The following is a 17066-nucleotide window of genomic DNA, read 5'->3' as shown; positions in this document are numbered from 1 at the left end:
CTAGCCGAAGGTCAAAAGCTCGCAATCAGCAATAGTGGTCATGCAATTTATACAAAATTCGATATGATTGCTTTATTATTGTATCAAAAGAAATATTGGCACAGATTCATTCATCATAGAATTCCCGCAACGAATGATATTTTACTTCAGCCTTAACCTGAATTACAGCGTCACCAATATCATCCCGTATGTGTCAATGTTATTCTTAGTTGGTAAGTTCTTATTTAGAAAATTAGTAGATCAGAATAGACGAAGAATGTAAATTACAAAATCTATACAAAAAACAACAACAAAGTAGAGAAGACAGTAGCAAATGCGGCGTTTAACTTTAAGTATGCAGGTGAATAACGCCTATATTGGTTGGGATTTGAGTTTTAGATACGTATGCATATGATTAGATTTTCTATTGTGCGTGACTTAGAGTGCTGATCATCATAAACTATATCTCTGGCAACTACATTTATTATTTAAGTTAAAATAAATTTCAAATATGCTTATCGGAATCGAACGCGCAATATTTTTTCTCGTTCTCCGCCTAGACTGTGGCCAACGTTCCCTCTTTTGGGTTTTATTGTACGAGCAGCATATTATAGGTTTTAAAATTCCTCATATTATACTACTGTTAACTAGCTCAGCTACGAATCGAATCAAACGAAACTCTACCGAGGCCATACAGTTTTTAAAACAGAAAGAATGATTTTAAACATTACACTAAGCTTACGTTTTCTATACCGACCGTTATTGTTAGAACGATCAATTTGATGGTTTTGTTTTCCGGGAAGCATCGGCGTGTTTCATATTACAGCGCATTTAGGCAACTAAATAAAGGTATTCTCATCCACACACGGTATTAAGTTAGATCATTCCATTCCACATTGGTCCCAAAGCCATATCTAGGAAGACAAAAATGATTGCGCCTTAACCGTCAATTTTAGATATATGGTGTCTTCGGCAAAGTTTCTCCATATTTTTCAGACATTTTTTTCAGAGATGTGAAATTAGGGTGGCCCACATGGTTTACGAGATCAGCACATAAACTTTTTTGCTGACGCATTTAGGACTACACAATGTTTTACAATGTTTTAGAACAACCGATTTGGAGCAACTTTGCCGAAGAACCCAAATTTCTATCTCTTATGGTTCGCGAGTTATGATTTTTTTTAACAAAAAAGTTAGGGTGGTACTGAAAAATCAGTTTTTTCTTGATAACTTTTTATAAGATAATTTCTCGCAAAAACTTTGTTCGAAGCACTTTTAGAACTTTTAATTGCGCAACTTTTTGCCGAGGAAACTACTGTTCTATCTCTTATGGTTACAGAGTTATCAGAAATTTTCTTCGAAAAAAATGGTTGTTTTCAAATGCCGATATCTCCGAAAGGCGCAAACGGATTTTCAATCTTTTGTCGGCATTAGAAAGATCATTTCTTTCTCTGTTTATGGTGAAAAAACTGTGAGGACGTTTTTTGTTTGAAAAGATTGAAAAAATTTGAAAATAATATGTTTTTAACCGAAAACTGTCTATAACTTGAAAAATATTCGAGATAGCTCTTTGATGCCTTCAGCAAAAATGTGCAAAATTGAAAGTTCTGATAGTGCTTCATACAAGGTATTCATAAAAAAATCAACGCTTACACATACATTCACCATAAACCGAATTTTATATGGTAAAGAAAGCGAAAAAAGGGATATTTGCTAGAACAATCGAAATAACGGTATGTATGTCATTTAAAATTGAATACACATGTATTGATATCGATCATAGTAAGCGGAATCTAAGGAGTTGAAAAAAGGAAAATTATTTGCTGATGTGATGTAGTTTTCAAGTGATCAAGGCCACCTTCTGGTTCGTTACCTTAGACATATATTTGGGATTTATATCTGGCTCTTGTTCAAGATTCATGCATTCTTCAACAGGCGAATGTTGCCCTGACTAATTCGTTGTGGCAGATTTATTGGATTTGATTGATTTGAATAGGATAAGTTGGATGCCCAGATAGAATAATTGCAGATACTTCTATATTTCTAGGGGAAGATATCACGGGAAGTAAGGTTTTGGTAATTTGAAGGAATTCTTCAAAGTATACGTTTTGTTATCGTTTGGGGTTGATGCTATAATAAACGGAACCAGTATTGAACGCATGACCTTCTGCTTAGTAAGCCAAAGCGGTAGCAATTTATAACCAACCACGGATTAAGTTAGCTGGACAAACATTATGTCGCGTGAAATAACAAGACATCGTTTATGGATTAATATTCCATGGATCACTGTTAAAAATGCTTGAGCAACTAACTTTCCCTTACTCCTTACATTTCGCTTACTGTGATCGATCTTATTTAATTACATATATTTTCAATTTGAAATGACTTTGCATACAGTTATTCCGGTTGTTCCAGCAAATATCTCTTTTTTCGCTTTCTTTACCATACAAAATTCGGTTCATAGTGAATATATCTTAAAGCAATGATTTTTTATGAATACTTTGTATGAAGCACTTTCAGAAATTTCAATTTTGCACATTTTTGCTGAAGGCACCAAAGAGCTATCTCGAATATTTTTCAAGTTATGGACAATTTTCGGTTGAAAAACATATTATTTTCAAAATTTTGTCAATCTTTCCAAACAAAAAACGTCCTCACAGTTTTTTCACCATAAACAGAGAAAAAATGATCTTTCTAATGCCGACAAAAGATTGAAAATCCGTTTGCGCCTTTCGGAGATATCGGCATTTGAAAACAACCATTTTTTCGAAGAAAATTTCTGATAACTCTGTAACCATAAGAGATAGAACAGTAGTTTCTTCGGCAAAAAGTTGCGCAATCAAAAGTTCTAAAAGTGCTTCGAACAAAGTTTTTGCGAGAAATTATCTTATAAAAAGTTATCAAGAAAAAACTGATTTTTCAGTACCAATGTGCATTCTATACGTTACTATTGCCGCAGTTGAGCATACAGACAGCTACCTATTTCTAGTTTGAAATCGCACTGAAATCTGTTCTTCCTTCATGTTGTGTTAATGTTTAATTGACAGGTTATAACCTATGACACTTTCAGTTCATTTGTTCATTTCAGAGGCTCTATAGAAGTCTAACAACACTACATAAATAACAATCAATCGAGATCGCAAACGTTTGAACCAAAAAGCACCTTGTATAGCTCACCCACAAACATACTCCTCTCCCTGGCCCAACGGTATTCTTGGAAAAAGAGTTACATATTGTTGCTAACCGTAGAAATGTTATTGCCATTCACAAATTACAAAGAAAAGCGAATAAAAATTCATGTATAATTTCAGTGGAAGATGAGGGTGGCAGCTTTGTTATTTTTCTCAACTTCACCTAAAATATATTTTTGTATGATTGTCACCGAACACAAGAAGCACATAGTGACCTCATATAAGAGTTGAAACTATTTCTTATATTTTATCAGTTGTATCAACACACAACCAGAAGGGAGAGTTTGTATGAAAACCGATGAACGTGTAAGTGGGAAATTAGTTTCAAGTCAAACTTACTATCAGTTACGTATCGAATAGCCGAAAACTAGCTATAGAATTATGATTATAAACCATCGGATATTTGGGTTCAATGGATGAAATATATATGAGGCAATTGTGGGACAGATATTGTACACATTATTTAGGTTATCTGAAATAAAGTAATGAAAAAAGCGTTGAAATTACTTCATGAGACCCAGAATTGATGACAGCCACTTGTTTTTGCTGGCCTGTGCAACCCGCTTTCCATCAACAGCCGTTCCGGTCCTCGATACGAATTGTTCGTGTTATTTGAAACAACTGTCGATTCCTTGCTGGAACATAGTCGTGCCTCTTCTTTTTTCACAAGTGGGAAAATTGCACAGATACCCCTGAGAAGATAACTCAGGGAGTGTGGGGATGCCTCACCATCGACGACCTACTAAAACCAGCCCATGCTGTACATGAGCAATTCTCGTTGAATTGCTCAAGTAGAGCACAGAGGTGCCCTTGGCCTCCGCCTTATCTCCTCGGGCCAGTGCATATAACACTGAACACATCTAGCAGAAGTAGCCTAGGTAAACTGCTTCTCCTAGCCGACTTAAACAATTAGGTTTATTCTACGAGTGGCGTGAGTTGAGCATTGTCGGTCTCGTATAACGAGGTGACAACACTCGACTCGAATGAAGTGACTCTCCATTTGATTTACACGACGAGGCACCTCTCTCGAGTCGACAATTGTCACCTCTTTATACGACACCAACAGTTCTCACCTCACGCCACTCGTAGAATAAGGCCAAATGTGAGTGACCGTCGTTACTGCATTCCAGCATTCGACATCCGCACACATTCTCTCTATTATATTGTCGGGGGCATGTCCCCTCCACAAGTAGCGAGCATGCGACCTCTCACAACAATTAAACGGGGCAATCGAACACAGGAGATTCTGAGTGCCCGAACTTATGCAGGTACTACCTATAATAACCATGTCCTGACAGCGTCAGGTGGTTTTTTTCAAACCAATCTGACACATTTGGTATTAGCCGATGGGCCCATCTACCCTTAATGGAGTTATCCCATTCCTGCTGCCAACTTCTGAGCGTTTCCTCTTTACACGTGTCGCGGGCTCCTCTGGTACCTCTTTGGTGGAAGCATTGAACATCTTCCTTGATGATGAGCCCGATGGGCGTCATCTTGGCTATGATGCACACGGCCTCTTGAGATACCGTCCGGTATGCACATACTCTTAAGCACATTATCCTGTACGTGTTTTCCAACTGCTTCAGGTTTCTGCTAGTTTTAAGTGCTTCTGACCAGATTGGTCCTCCATTCCTTAGTATGGATAGCGCCACGCTTGCCAGGAGCTTACGTTTGCTGGCAACTACTGCAGAGCTGTTAGACATCATTCTCGAAAGCACCGCTATGGCCGTAAATGCCCTTTTACAGGCATATTCAACGTGGCTAGCGAAGCTGAGCTTGTCATCGATCATTACCCCAAGATGCCTAAGCAGGCTTCTTCCTTGCTCTTGATTTACCATCTTTCTCCCCCTTTCAACGATCAGCTACAAAAAATAAGCGATTTTACCCAAAAACAAACTAAGCGTCCGTACTCTGTGGGATGAAGAATTTACACGTTCGTGTTTGCTTATTTTCATTCCCACAGTTGTGAAAGGTTTGTTTTAACAACCTCAGTGCTCCAAAAAGGAAGAGATTGTTTTTCCCCTTTCTCAGTTCAGGGGAGAGCATGTTTTCCATTTCTCAGTTCGGAGAAGAGCATTTCCAGACAGCTCTTCGTTGTCTCTTTGCAGCTAGGGTAAGCGTACCAGTTATGGACATAGTGGTTCCCTATTTCGCAATACGTGATGACTTTAATGCCTCCAAATTTTGAAAAAATTTGTTAGTTGTAGTAGTTAGATTTAAGATATAACTTGATGTTAAAGCATTCAAAAATATTTAAAATGTTAAAGGTATTAAAATTTCACATATGGCCAAATTGGGAATCACTATGGCCATAACTGGTACACTTTCCCTATTTGCCCAAAAGGGCAAAGAGGAATGCGAAACCATGCTCTTGCGTTGACGAAGCAACCAGTCTCAGTTCATCCCAAAAGCAACGATGATGTGTTCACAGAGCTTCGCAGTAAGCAAGAACTATCAAATGAAAGATTGTGCATTTAGCTAGAGCCAACATTCCTCTCCACTCTCTCAGCCACGGATTATACAATGGACCGATGCACGAGTTCACTAATTTGACGTTAGAGCGGTGCCGAATTCACTGGTCACATAAATAACACGGCACCGCTAAAACGTCAAATAGTGAACCCGCGCATAGGTCCATGCACATCGAATACTGACTCATAATTGTTGTGAGCGTACGAGTTTGCTCCATCTATCCGATCAAGATGAGCGAAATAAGCGCCCGTTGCTCGGACTTGCGGTTGTTGATCACCCCCACCTCAGTCTTGTGACCGACCAGTCCTAGTTTCCTAGACTTCATCCATTCCTCAACTATGAAAATAGAGTGCACTGCTGTGAACCCCTTCTTCCGTCGATTCACCATAGACCACTAGGGTGATATCGTCAACGAAGCCAACAATCTTAACACCCGTCGGAAGGGGCAGCCTCAGTACGTCATCGTACATCACATTCCATAACAGCGAGCCCAGTATTGAACCTTGAGGCACTCCCGCGGTAATTCGAACGCTTTTCTACCCTTCCTCTGTGCCGTATAGTAGTATCCTACCATCAAAATAGCTTTCCAGAAGCTTACAAAACTGCACCGGTACCTTGAGACGGTGAAGTGCGTGTGCTATTACTTCCCAGCTAGCGCTGTTGAAGGCATTCTTCATTTCCAAAGTGACAACCGCGCAGTAACGGATGCCGCTCCTTTCATGCTCGATATCCACTTCAGCTGTCTGAACGACCAACTGGATAGCGTCCAGAGTAGATTTACCTTTCCTGAATCCGAACTGGTTGTTGGACAGGCCGTCTGCACTCTCCGTATACGGTACTAGCCTGTTGAGAATCAACCTCTCCAATAACTTGCTCGTCGTATCTAGTAGACAGATAGGTATATACGCCGACGGGTCACCTGGGTCACGCCTTTGGTAGTAGCACCAATTTCTGTCGCTTCCATACATCCGGGAAGGTTCGTTGATCAATGCACCGTTGCATCGTGGCTCTGAACATGTCCGGATCCGCCTTCACTGCTGCTTTAAAGGCAACATTGGGGATATCATCAGGACCCAGTGCCTTGTTTGACACGAATGATTTCACGACTTCTGCCAGCTTTTCGTTCGTCACTCTCGCCACTTCTTCTCCTTCATTTGCCGCATACGGCGCTGGGGGCCATGGGCTTATGGGATGATGCGGGAAGAGTACATCGATTATCGATCGCAGCAACTCGGGCGACTTTTCTTGGGGCGCTATGGCACCTTTGGTCTTAGCCATTACCACTCTGTAGGCGTCACCCCATGGACTAGAATTGGCACTCTCGCATAGACTATCAAAGCATGCCCGTTTTCGACTCTTGATTTCCTTTTTGAGAGCCAACTTTGCCTCTCTGAATGCTGCACCGCGTTCCTCTCTTTGTGCTTCTGTGCGTGCGCGTTGCATTCTTCGTCTAGCCCGAAGGCAGATTGCTCGAAGATTTGCAATTGATTCGCACCACCAATACACTGGCGGCCTGTTCTCTCTAGGAGGGGCTTTTCTCGGCATGGAAGCATCACACGCTCGTGATATCTCAGCAACTAGCTCTTCACCGTTTAGGTCCAGAATGTTCCGTTCGCGCCTCGGGGCTTCAGTGAATACTTCGTCGTCGAAGCGCGCTGTTTTCTAATCTCGGGTTTGTGTCGAGTTACATCGCGCTGTCTTCCGCCAACCTGGTATTATACTATAGCGAATTGATTAATGCTCGCTATGAGTATAACCGTCATCAACGCGCCAGTTCATGGTACCTAAAAGGTTAGGACTACAAAACATCACGTCGACAATCGATTCTGCACCATTTCTGCAGAAGGTACTCACTATACCCACATTTGTCAGCTCTACATTTATTGCGGCCAGGGATTCCAACAATAGCTGGCCTCTTTGCATGGTGCAGCGGCCACTCCACTGCTCATGCATTAAAGTCGCCAGCTACGTCTCGACTCACACGCCGCGCAGAATAAGCACAAATAGTCGACCCGCTTCCATTTGATTAACATTAGTCGTCTTACGTCACTCGCGGTGAGAGCGACTCGTCTCGACTCACACGCTGCGCAGAATAAACACAAGAGACTGTTTGGGGATTGGGTATCGTCCTGTCGTCTCTATAGCTGCTAGCTGTTGAGACCTAACCGCAACCTGGTTCCCATTGTTGGCTGGTATGCGGTATGGGTCCGATAGTAACACCACGTCAGTCTTGGTTTCCGAGACTGACTGCAAAAGCAGCTGCTCTGATGCATCACAGTGCTTTAAATTTAACTGTTACTTCCGGTTTGGCTGCTTTGATACTCCGCTTATGCCCGGACCTTTGGGTCCACCCGTTAAGTGTCCGTTATCCGCTCTGTCGACACTTAGCGATTTGCTTACAATCGCTTGCCCTATGGCTTTCGGTGCCGCATTTTCTGCACATCTTACTTCTGTCAGACCATTGCAATTCCACGACTTATGGCCCTTCCCGAAACATTTGAAGCAAACTTCGCTGTTGTATGCTCAGCCGGCAAACAAACCGACCAACCTACCTTGAGTATGCCCAAGTTCTTCGCTTTGTTGGCCTCTGTGATTGGCAGCCTGATCGCCGCCACCTGGGTGCCCTGCAGGCCCTTACTAAGGTGGATGGCCTTACTGGCTACGTCGATGTCACACTGTACTTTGAGGGCAGCCGAAACCTCCGTTATCGTCTCATTTGTGCGATAATTTCATTCACTGATTTCAACTAATCGTAGCATTTTTATGCTGTTATTTTTATATTATGATCCAGATTCAAATTACAATATTAGCCTATTAATACTCATAACTCGGTTGTCATAACCAGGAAAATACCATAATATTAGGTAAGACTAAATTAATACATGGAAAACGATCTTTGCCCCTGGAAACTGTTAGAAATTTGGTGGTGGTTAAGGATGTGCCGATTAATGCGCAAGTGGCCCTAGAAAGTACAAGTGATCCTCTGTATGGACACCTAACGTGTGAATTCAGTTTAATCTGGTTCTGTTCTTTAAAATCTTACATATCGAGTTGGATAGTTAAATTAAAACAAATATCGTCGTAAATAAAAGAAACAGTGGTACTTTACCTATCATCTATGAAGCAGCCGGAACAGGATCTGTTTCTACTGGCTTCTTCAAACGTGGATCGCGATGGCATACTTTAGACCGATTATTGGTTTGACGCACTTCCGCCGGGCCTACGTTGAACATAATCTGTATGCGCGGGTCCGAGCTATTAGAGGGCTGTGTGACGAAAGAACGACGAATGCGATCAAAACTCGGCCGCGGAATATCAATCGGAATCAACTGTTGGTAATAAAAAATACTGATTTAGTGTATTTGGACGAGTTTGAACGTAGAAGGCTCACTTACCTTATACTGAGCGATAGGATATTTGCCATTTGATGCATCAATTTCCCTCGCGGGAGTGTAACGGTTTATGATCGATTTGAAGGGCATCCGAAAACACGTTTGACTATCACTGTCGCTGCCAAAAGATTGGTTAACCGAATCGGACACGGAAGAGTCGTGCTTCGGATAATCACCGGAAGTGTCACTCTCTGCGCTACACCAGCTGACGTCTTGCTCCTTCGGCTCGGACAGTAGCGAGTCAATTCTTTTGAGTTGGGCTACGGTTCTTTGAATGGAGTCCAACGATTGTCTATCGTTTTCCTTCTCCTTGACCGATGCGTAGAACATGAGCTGAAGGCACTCACTTCCTGCGTCGCTGCGGAAAGCCTTCAAGGTACACTCGTCGTTTTCTACACGAAAAATGGAACAAGCTGATTTATAAATGCGAATTATTGTTCTTTTAAATATACACATAGGGGTAAGTGGGGTATAATGAGCATGTTATGCATTTTGTAGTTGATAACAACTAACTTATTAACAGTAACGGTTCTATCCGTTTGGCCTAATGTCATTTGGCATAATAGTTGTCTGGCACAGGGCTGAGAATTGCAGTAGGCTTGAATTCCGCGAAACTCACGTGGTACTCCTGACCTGGGAGGGAGGCACCGATACTACACACGAAATATAAGACAATGTTATTTTTAACTGCAAGATAACTCCAGCTTGCCAACAACAATCAAGGCAGGCTTCGAGAAAATCGGTAGTTTCCTTTTGTTGTGCACCTTCGATCTTTCCTGACAAACATGAAAAAGGGCCACAGTTTACTATGCACTAAATATTCATTTTCATTGGAAAAAGTAGAACGATGCGTTTTTCAATGCATTATGTTCAATCAGATTAAATGGTGCTCACGTGACATTACTTGCGTTATGTGCGTGAATTGATTTTCATTCGATTTTTATCACTTTTGAAGAAATACGAAAATGTGTTTTAATCAGTTACGCGCTTTTTTCATGTTAGTCCAATGTTTGAGATCTGGGCTCACAGTGACAGTTCGTGACAGCGGAATCTCGGCTCACTATGACGTACAGAAATTTTGTATTGGTTTCTCCCTCCCAGCTCCTGACTACAGTATATTAAAAGCTTGGATAATTTTAAAAGTATGCTACTGCAGTGATACGATTGAGTAGGGTAGGACGGGGCAAAATAGCACCCCTCAATTTTGAGACTATTTTAATGAATCTTTGTTCATGAATCACTGTTGATTTGAGATTCGTCCTAAGATAAAAGTTATTTGAAATAATAATGCTTACTCCTGCGGGGGCGGGCGACGAGGGCAGGATCAAACGTGTCACGCGTCGTTCGCGTTAGGGCTCGGCCAGGGTAGACGCAAATTGCAAAGCGAAGCGAAAATTGCATGGGAAGGAATAACAATTATTAATAATGAAATGTCAAATTCCAAAGGATTTTCGCATCGCTTCGCGTGACGCTTCTACCCTGGCCGACACCTTAGGTGACATAATGACTCAATATTCGGCCAAATAAAACCTTAGAATTCGGCCGAATAACACCAATATGCTCGTTCAGTTTCTCGAAAATAACACGTTCGATCCTGAACTAAAACAAAAAAGCTAGTTTTTTTTAAGTAATAGATTTTACTGAGAAGAATTGTTCAAAATGATCGTTTTGAGCTACACTGATAGGCAAAATAAAGTGCCCACCTTACCAGTTTTCGAATTTCTCTCACCAAATCGGTTCAAATTAAAGTTAACACACCTAAATCTTTTGTGATATTTTATTTTAGATGTTCTTTCAAAGTTGCACTTACGAAATTTTGATAAAAAAAGAATTTTACTCAAAGAAAAAGAAAATCAATTTGTATTGAAAAATAAGTAGTGACAAAAATAAGTGCCCACTTCCTTCTTGGCCCCAGAAAAGATGATTTAAGAAAAATAAAAAGCAATTTAATAGTTAATGTGTCCTCCTTTGGCCTTAAGGACTTGCTGGAGGCTCTTCGGCATGCTTTTCACCAGGTTTTGTAGGTGTTGTGGATCTAGTTCTTCCCAGGCGCGCTCCAAGGCTTCAAAATAATTATTTTTGTTGGTAAAACCAGTTTTGTCAACCCTGCACGGGAAAAAATTCTGTGGTAAAACTTACTATTTTAGCTGACTATGCCCATTCTTGAAACTACCATGGAATTTCAGACCAATTTACCATGTTTGCGGTACAGCCCACCACATTACTGGTACATTTGACAGAAATAATTTACAACAATCTGATTTCGACTACAGACATGGTAAAATCAAGCGCATTTCTAGTCTGCTGAAAATTGCCGGCGCGAGCGCTTAATTTAACCCCCTACAATGGTAGTTTTTACCGCACAATTTTTTTGCGTGTGGCATCGAGAATTGCCCACAAATTCTCAATGGGGTTGAGGTCTGGGCTTTGTGGAGGCCATTCCAGCGGTTTAATCCGACAAGACCGGAAGAAAGACTTGGTTTTCTTTCCAGTATGCTTCGGGTCGTTGTTCTAGAGAAATATAAATTTCTCTTCAAGGCCCGTCTGGATCAGCGAAACCTCCAGATTTTCCCGCAACCACACACGAGCCCGCCGAAAATAGTGGGCTAGAAATTCTAGAAATCCGAACGGCACGAATAAACTGTATTCAAAAGAATAATTTCGCAATTAAATTCAACTGAGCTGATTTTACTGCCCTTTGGCCATTCCAAGTTTCAACGTATATACTAGGTTTAAACACATTAAAATTGATTTGCAATTGACTGCCAATTCTTGGAAAATTGGTGACATATTTCAGTGAAAAATTTCAACCCACTATCCATACAAAATACGAGTGTTCGGAATATGAATTTGTTCGGAATTTGAGACAAAACGGTATCATCACTTGAACAAACCAATTTATTTATTTTTTTAAATTTAGTTCAACTTGTTATTATTCGGTCACTGGATCTAATTATTCGGCAGACCGAATATTCGGCAAAATCAAAATAATCGAGATATTCGGCCGGCCGAATATTCGGTACACCTTTATTCAATACTGTACATTACAAAAAAAAAACATAATAGTGTTTGATCCTTGAATCGTGTCGCTTGGTCCTGTGCGTGGGGGCACTGAGCAACAGTGTGCGTACAATGCGTTTATCGAGTAATATCAGAATTTGGTAAGGCGTGGATCATCGCATCACCGACCATGGATGACTCCCAGATCCTTACATTATCCCACTAAACAAAGATCCTTTCCATGACAACTGTGGAGATTTGAAGGTATACTCGGTTTCTAGTAACAATGGTTGCCTAACATTCTTTCCTTTCCACGATGACCAAAAGGACGTGGCCGCCGCCATTATTGACTTCTAAATTATAAGCACTCGGTTTGTGCACATTGAGAATGGTAGCATCCAAAATTGACATTTTTTCCTATATGGTAGGTCTAGATTCACAATGAATTGTAGCCATCTTTAGAAAGTGTCTTCAGATCTTAGATGCTTTTGGTTAGGTGTCGACTTTTAGATGTAATATTACTGCTTTTAAATTTTTCTATACAATATTTTCAATACCCGAAATGTTTCAAATTATTGGAGGAAGACAAATAAATACCTGCAAAAATAGATAAACTAAACAGCAAAACTGGGTACCTAGTGACAGTGACTATACTACAAAGAGCACTCAATGAGAAGACGAGAGTTTACATTTTAAAACACACATTTCCCAATGATATACTGCGCATTTATACGTATAAAAACATTTTGTTGGCAATTTTTGTGGCATTATTTGGAAAATCCGCGATTTTTACGAAAATTGTCACTGTTGTAACAGCCCGGACTCTCTAATATTTTACTGTCTGGTCGCTACCTGAGACATACTCGCGAAGAGGAAAATATCAACGTCATTTGCAGCCCAGATTCCGCTGTTACGAAACGTCAAATGCAGGCAATTGTTTTTATTATTATTACCGTGACATGCTCTATTACCGTGACGTGAGGTTAAAAAAATCAAGTTTCAATCGATCAGATAAAAATAACGTATGATTATTTTCAAGTCTTTTATGTTTTATATAGTAGACCGTTTTATATACTTTGCATAAAAAATATGATTTGAACCATTTTGAAAATTTTAACCATAGTTACAGGTTACAGTTGATGTTGTTAAACATACACGTGTTCCAAATACCGTGCATCTGACCCCGACTGCTGAGTCACATTTTGAAACATCTCTCAATTGAACGAACGAAGCGAATCAAATATAAAACTTTTGTTCCGAAGAACGTATTGAGGTTTGCATGATTGATTCGGGAAATAAAATATATATTTCACTTCGCCATTTTGGAATTATAGCTGAAACACGGTATTTGGAACACATAAGCAACCGTGCCCTAATACCGTGTATTAGCACCAGGCGATTACATTCTAACATTATCTTTGCTTGTTTGTGTGTGCAACTTTAGTTCAAGTTTGTCATAACTTTCTAAATACTTCTTCATGTGCTAACGTTTGTGACAATCTTTTAGAAAAATAAAGAATATAATATGCTAGAAATCCACATAATTCCCAAATACACGGTATTAGGCAACACACGGAATTAGAGCAGGTCACGGTATTTATCTTTATTAGAGTGGCTTTTCGCCCTTGGCGAGTTCACCACTTTTAACGACTAAAAGACTAGCCAGATGTTACTAAAAACTTTAGGCACCGGAGCAGTTTTCCAAAGATGCTGATAAATCTAAACACAAGACTAGTTATTGCAAATGTCAATGATGATTTTTTGCTGAGATGTTCATGTGAGGATTATTGTCATATTGTGTTCAAGTACTGATATGTAAACTGAACAACAACAAGAGATACTTTTTAGAGAATTGCATTAAAACAGCGTCCAAATCTCTAAAAGGAGACCTGATATCAGTTCTGTGTTATGCCAAACGATCCGGGGTTTTTTGAATATTTATGCCAAATGGATTCATACCAAACCACTATTATCCAATTGACATTATGCCAAACAATGGCATTCAGTGGCCTCTGCTCTTTAAGCCGAGTGAACATACCTACTATTGAAGAGGTACATACCTGGTAAATTTTCGTTACTTTCGAGATTGTTGTCTCCAATGCCGATTTCAGAAGGTTCCTCGCGGTCTTGCATCGACAAATCCTCTTCAGCTGCACTCGATGGATTGGCGCAATCCTCGTTGAGGATGCTAAGCAGTTCCTGATCGGTAAGCGCCGGTTGGTCCCCTATCGCCGAAGCAAGTGAACCATCAAGGTCCTCCGAACCAAGAAGAGCGGAGTCAATCTAGACGAATGTATTTGATTAAACATCATATTATACTAAGGTAAGGTAATTATTGCGTAAAACTCACCAGTTCGTTTGGATCCGGTTTTTCTTCATTGCATTCGGAAGTGTAAATCGATGTGCGGCGTCGTTCTTCCTTGAAGTTGCCAATTTTGATCAACGTGTCAAAATCAAAACCCAACTCCAGAAGAGCACTAGCGCCAAGCCCGAATAGCTGTTCCAGCTTTTCAACTCCAACACCCACCAGGGCAGCAATCTGTTCAGGTGCCAGGACATCCACCAATTCCCCCAGCTCGGAAAACGCTCCACCAGACATTTTTACTTGGCTGGCTGTTTTGATGACTTCACTCAGCAAGGTTGACGAAGAGGGACTGGAGATATCTTTCGTAACCGGCGGTTTATTCTCATCCAGGAGCCCTTCCTGTTCCATCAATATCAACTCGTGGTGACGTTCGTCAAAATTTTTCTTGAGCAGTATATTGGGAAAGCAGGGAAAACGCTGTAGAAGATTGGCTGGTGCGGTGGTAACGTGGTCCCATAGAACATCCTTCATATTGTCATCTAACGCAGCCCCGTGTCGTAGTTTACAATTGCTTCCATCTTTGCACTCGTATCCGAAGTAGTAAAACTTGCAAGGGAATTCGGAATGCATGAAGGAGCAACTGTCGGCTTTCGTGCATCGGTCCAAGAAGTAAAACCGACACAATTTCTTTTGTGGTTCCGTTTCAGCGGCTTGGTATCCATCATCGTCGTCGAGTGGCCGCTTGGAAGATGACTTGAACAAATTGAAATATTAGTGTTTTGGTAACCTAAGAACTTTTTACAGAATATTCAAATTTAGTATATTTAATATCAGTCGAAAATAGTCGCTTGGTCATGTAATTATCAAGAGAAAATCTGACGAATAGAAATCGATTCGCCCTTATGATACTAAACGCGAGATTTTCACTGATTTCGAAAAAAATAACCCATTTGCAACATTGCTTGTTCAAGCTAAGCGCATTTCAGAAAATCGCAAAGGGTCAATTAAAGTTATGGGAATGGAAGGAATAATAAATATTATTATTTCCTGCAGTTTATTACTACCTCTTATTTTGGTATTGTATATTTGGGAAGCGAAGCTCTCAATCAATGACTGTATACCTAAGTGCTCATAAGAACACTTAACTGAGAATCAGGATGAACTTTGATTACCTTTTAATTATTTAAGTCTCTAATATTTTACTGTCTGATCGCTACCAACCCTGGAAATGGTGTATGCCGTCACATCCACAGGTACAATTTTATAATTTGGCCCATAAACGAACACCCTGATAATGAGATTCCATTCCCCGCAGGTTATGCTATTTTTAGGAATAATTTCAGACATAATCACCTTTGGATTTGTATCACTCAAATCACTATCGCTCACATCCATTACGGTCGACGATTCTACGGGTGCATCATCCGGTTTTTCATCAGGTGTCGGCGGCATGTCGCGTTCGGAAACGCTTTGCTCGGGAAAGTTATCCATTCAAATGGACTGGAAGGAAATATTGTTACTCATTACGTGCGTGGGCAAAATATGCAATTAAAATGCACTTACCAATATAAACTATTATCATTTATTATTTATTACGAAAAGAAAACACCAATTTTGGATCAATTTGATTCTACGCACTTCAAACTTTCAACGATGGCGGGCGGCGATGTGGAGAAACTGTCAACATTAAAATTGGGCGCTTGAGCAATTTACACTGAACCAATTTATTTATTCAGATCATTATTTATATATATAGTGCACTATGGTCCAGGAATCAGTTTTACGCGGAAAGATGCATTTTGAGCTTTAGAATGAAACATTAGACAAAAACGGTCTTCTACAAAATTGTTTGTACAGTCAAACCTCCATGAGTCGATATCTGAAGGGACAATCGACTCATGGAAATATCGATTCGTGGAAACAAAATCCTTGGAAAGCTGTTTGAGGGGACCTGAGACGAGACTCGCGAAGACGGTCTTCTTTTTCTGTGATTGCTGAGTTTTTTTCTTATTCCACTATGTGTTTATACCAATTAGGGGCATGCTGTTCAAACCCTCACATGAACCTCTCAGCAAAAAATGATTGAATTTGCATCTCATCGAATCATAAATACCTGTTTGAGTGAAATTTCATGCCAGCAAACGTAGCAGACATTAGAAATAATTAATCTTCTGCTTATATTTATCAGCAACTTTGGAAAAAACTGCTCCGCCGACTGAGGTTTTTAATAACAGTTTACTTTGAACACAATACTTTTCACTTTTTCAGCCATAAAAACGGTGGGCTGCATTTGACGTTTCGTGAGAGGGGAATCTGGGCTGCATATGACGTTGATATTTTTCCTCTTCGCGAGTCTCTCTCAGGAGGGGACCATCATAGTAACCATGAAATTTTGTTTTCAGTATGGTTCCATGAGTCGATATCGAGTAATGGAACATCGACTCATGGAGGTTTCACTGTATTAGTTGAGCCCTTTGTTTGGTTATATTGAAAATTAGGGTGGACCACATTTTCATAGAAATTGTGTAACTAACTTTCTTATTTGTAGAAATTATATTATACATGCTTCAGCAAAGTTGTAGACCATTCAATTTCAAGCAACTTTGCCAAAAAAAGTTTTTTTGTGTCTCTTAAATTGACCGATTTAAAGCTTTTTTCCTACGGTGACATAGAATGGTCCGAACAAAACTGGTTTTCTGGCTCTAGAGTTTTCAATTCAAATTTCTC

General features: G+C 40.2%; 1 protein-coding gene across 2 annotated transcripts; it reads right to left on the bottom strand.

Annotated features, from left to right (window-relative positions):
• Positions 1–8623: 8623 nt before the first annotated feature.
• Positions 8624–16025, bottom strand: LOC5566255. 2 transcript variants are annotated; one of them, XM_021845265.1, is made up of 6 exons: positions 15903–16025; positions 15693–15839; positions 14385–15092; positions 14095–14317; positions 9038–9447; positions 8624–8971 (listed from the first exon to the last, which is right to left on the bottom strand). In XM_021845265.1, the coding sequence occupies exons 2-6, from the start codon at positions 15828–15830 to the stop codon at positions 8759–8761; spliced, it is 1692 nt and encodes a 563-aa protein (XP_021700957.1). In that variant the 5' UTR covers positions 15831–15839; positions 15903–16025; the 3' UTR covers positions 8624–8758. The 2 variants fall into 2 exon arrangements, with proteins under 2 accessions (XP_021700957.1, XP_001650634.2); XM_001650584.2 differs by having other exon boundaries at positions 9038–9426; positions 15903–16024.
• Between the last annotated feature and the right edge of the window lie 1041 nt (positions 16026–17066).

Source organism: Aedes aegypti, chromosome 2 (genome assembly GCF_002204515.2).
Source record: "Aedes aegypti strain LVP_AGWG chromosome 2, AaegL5.0 Primary Assembly, whole genome shotgun sequence".
Lineage (NCBI taxonomy): Eukaryota > Metazoa > Arthropoda > Insecta > Diptera > Culicidae > Aedes > Aedes aegypti.
The sequence above is the reverse complement of the archived record's forward strand: the minus strand, read 5'-3'. Positions and strand labels throughout refer to the sequence as shown.

Bases quoted from the DNA above. Each gene is read 5' to 3' on its own strand.
- LOC5566255 (XM_021845265.1), bottom strand. From the start codon at position 15,830: ATGGATAACTTTCCCGAGCAAAGCGTTTCCGAACGCGACATGCCGCCG. The intron at 15,093-15,692 runs GTGATTATGTCT...AATTTGTTCAAG, and splicing joins TGAGTGATACAAATCCAAAG to TCATCTTCCAAGCGGCCACT. The intron at 14,318-14,384 runs GTGAGTTTTACG...ACATTCGTCTAG, and splicing joins AACCGGATCCAAACGAACTG to ATTGACTCCGCTCTTCTTGG.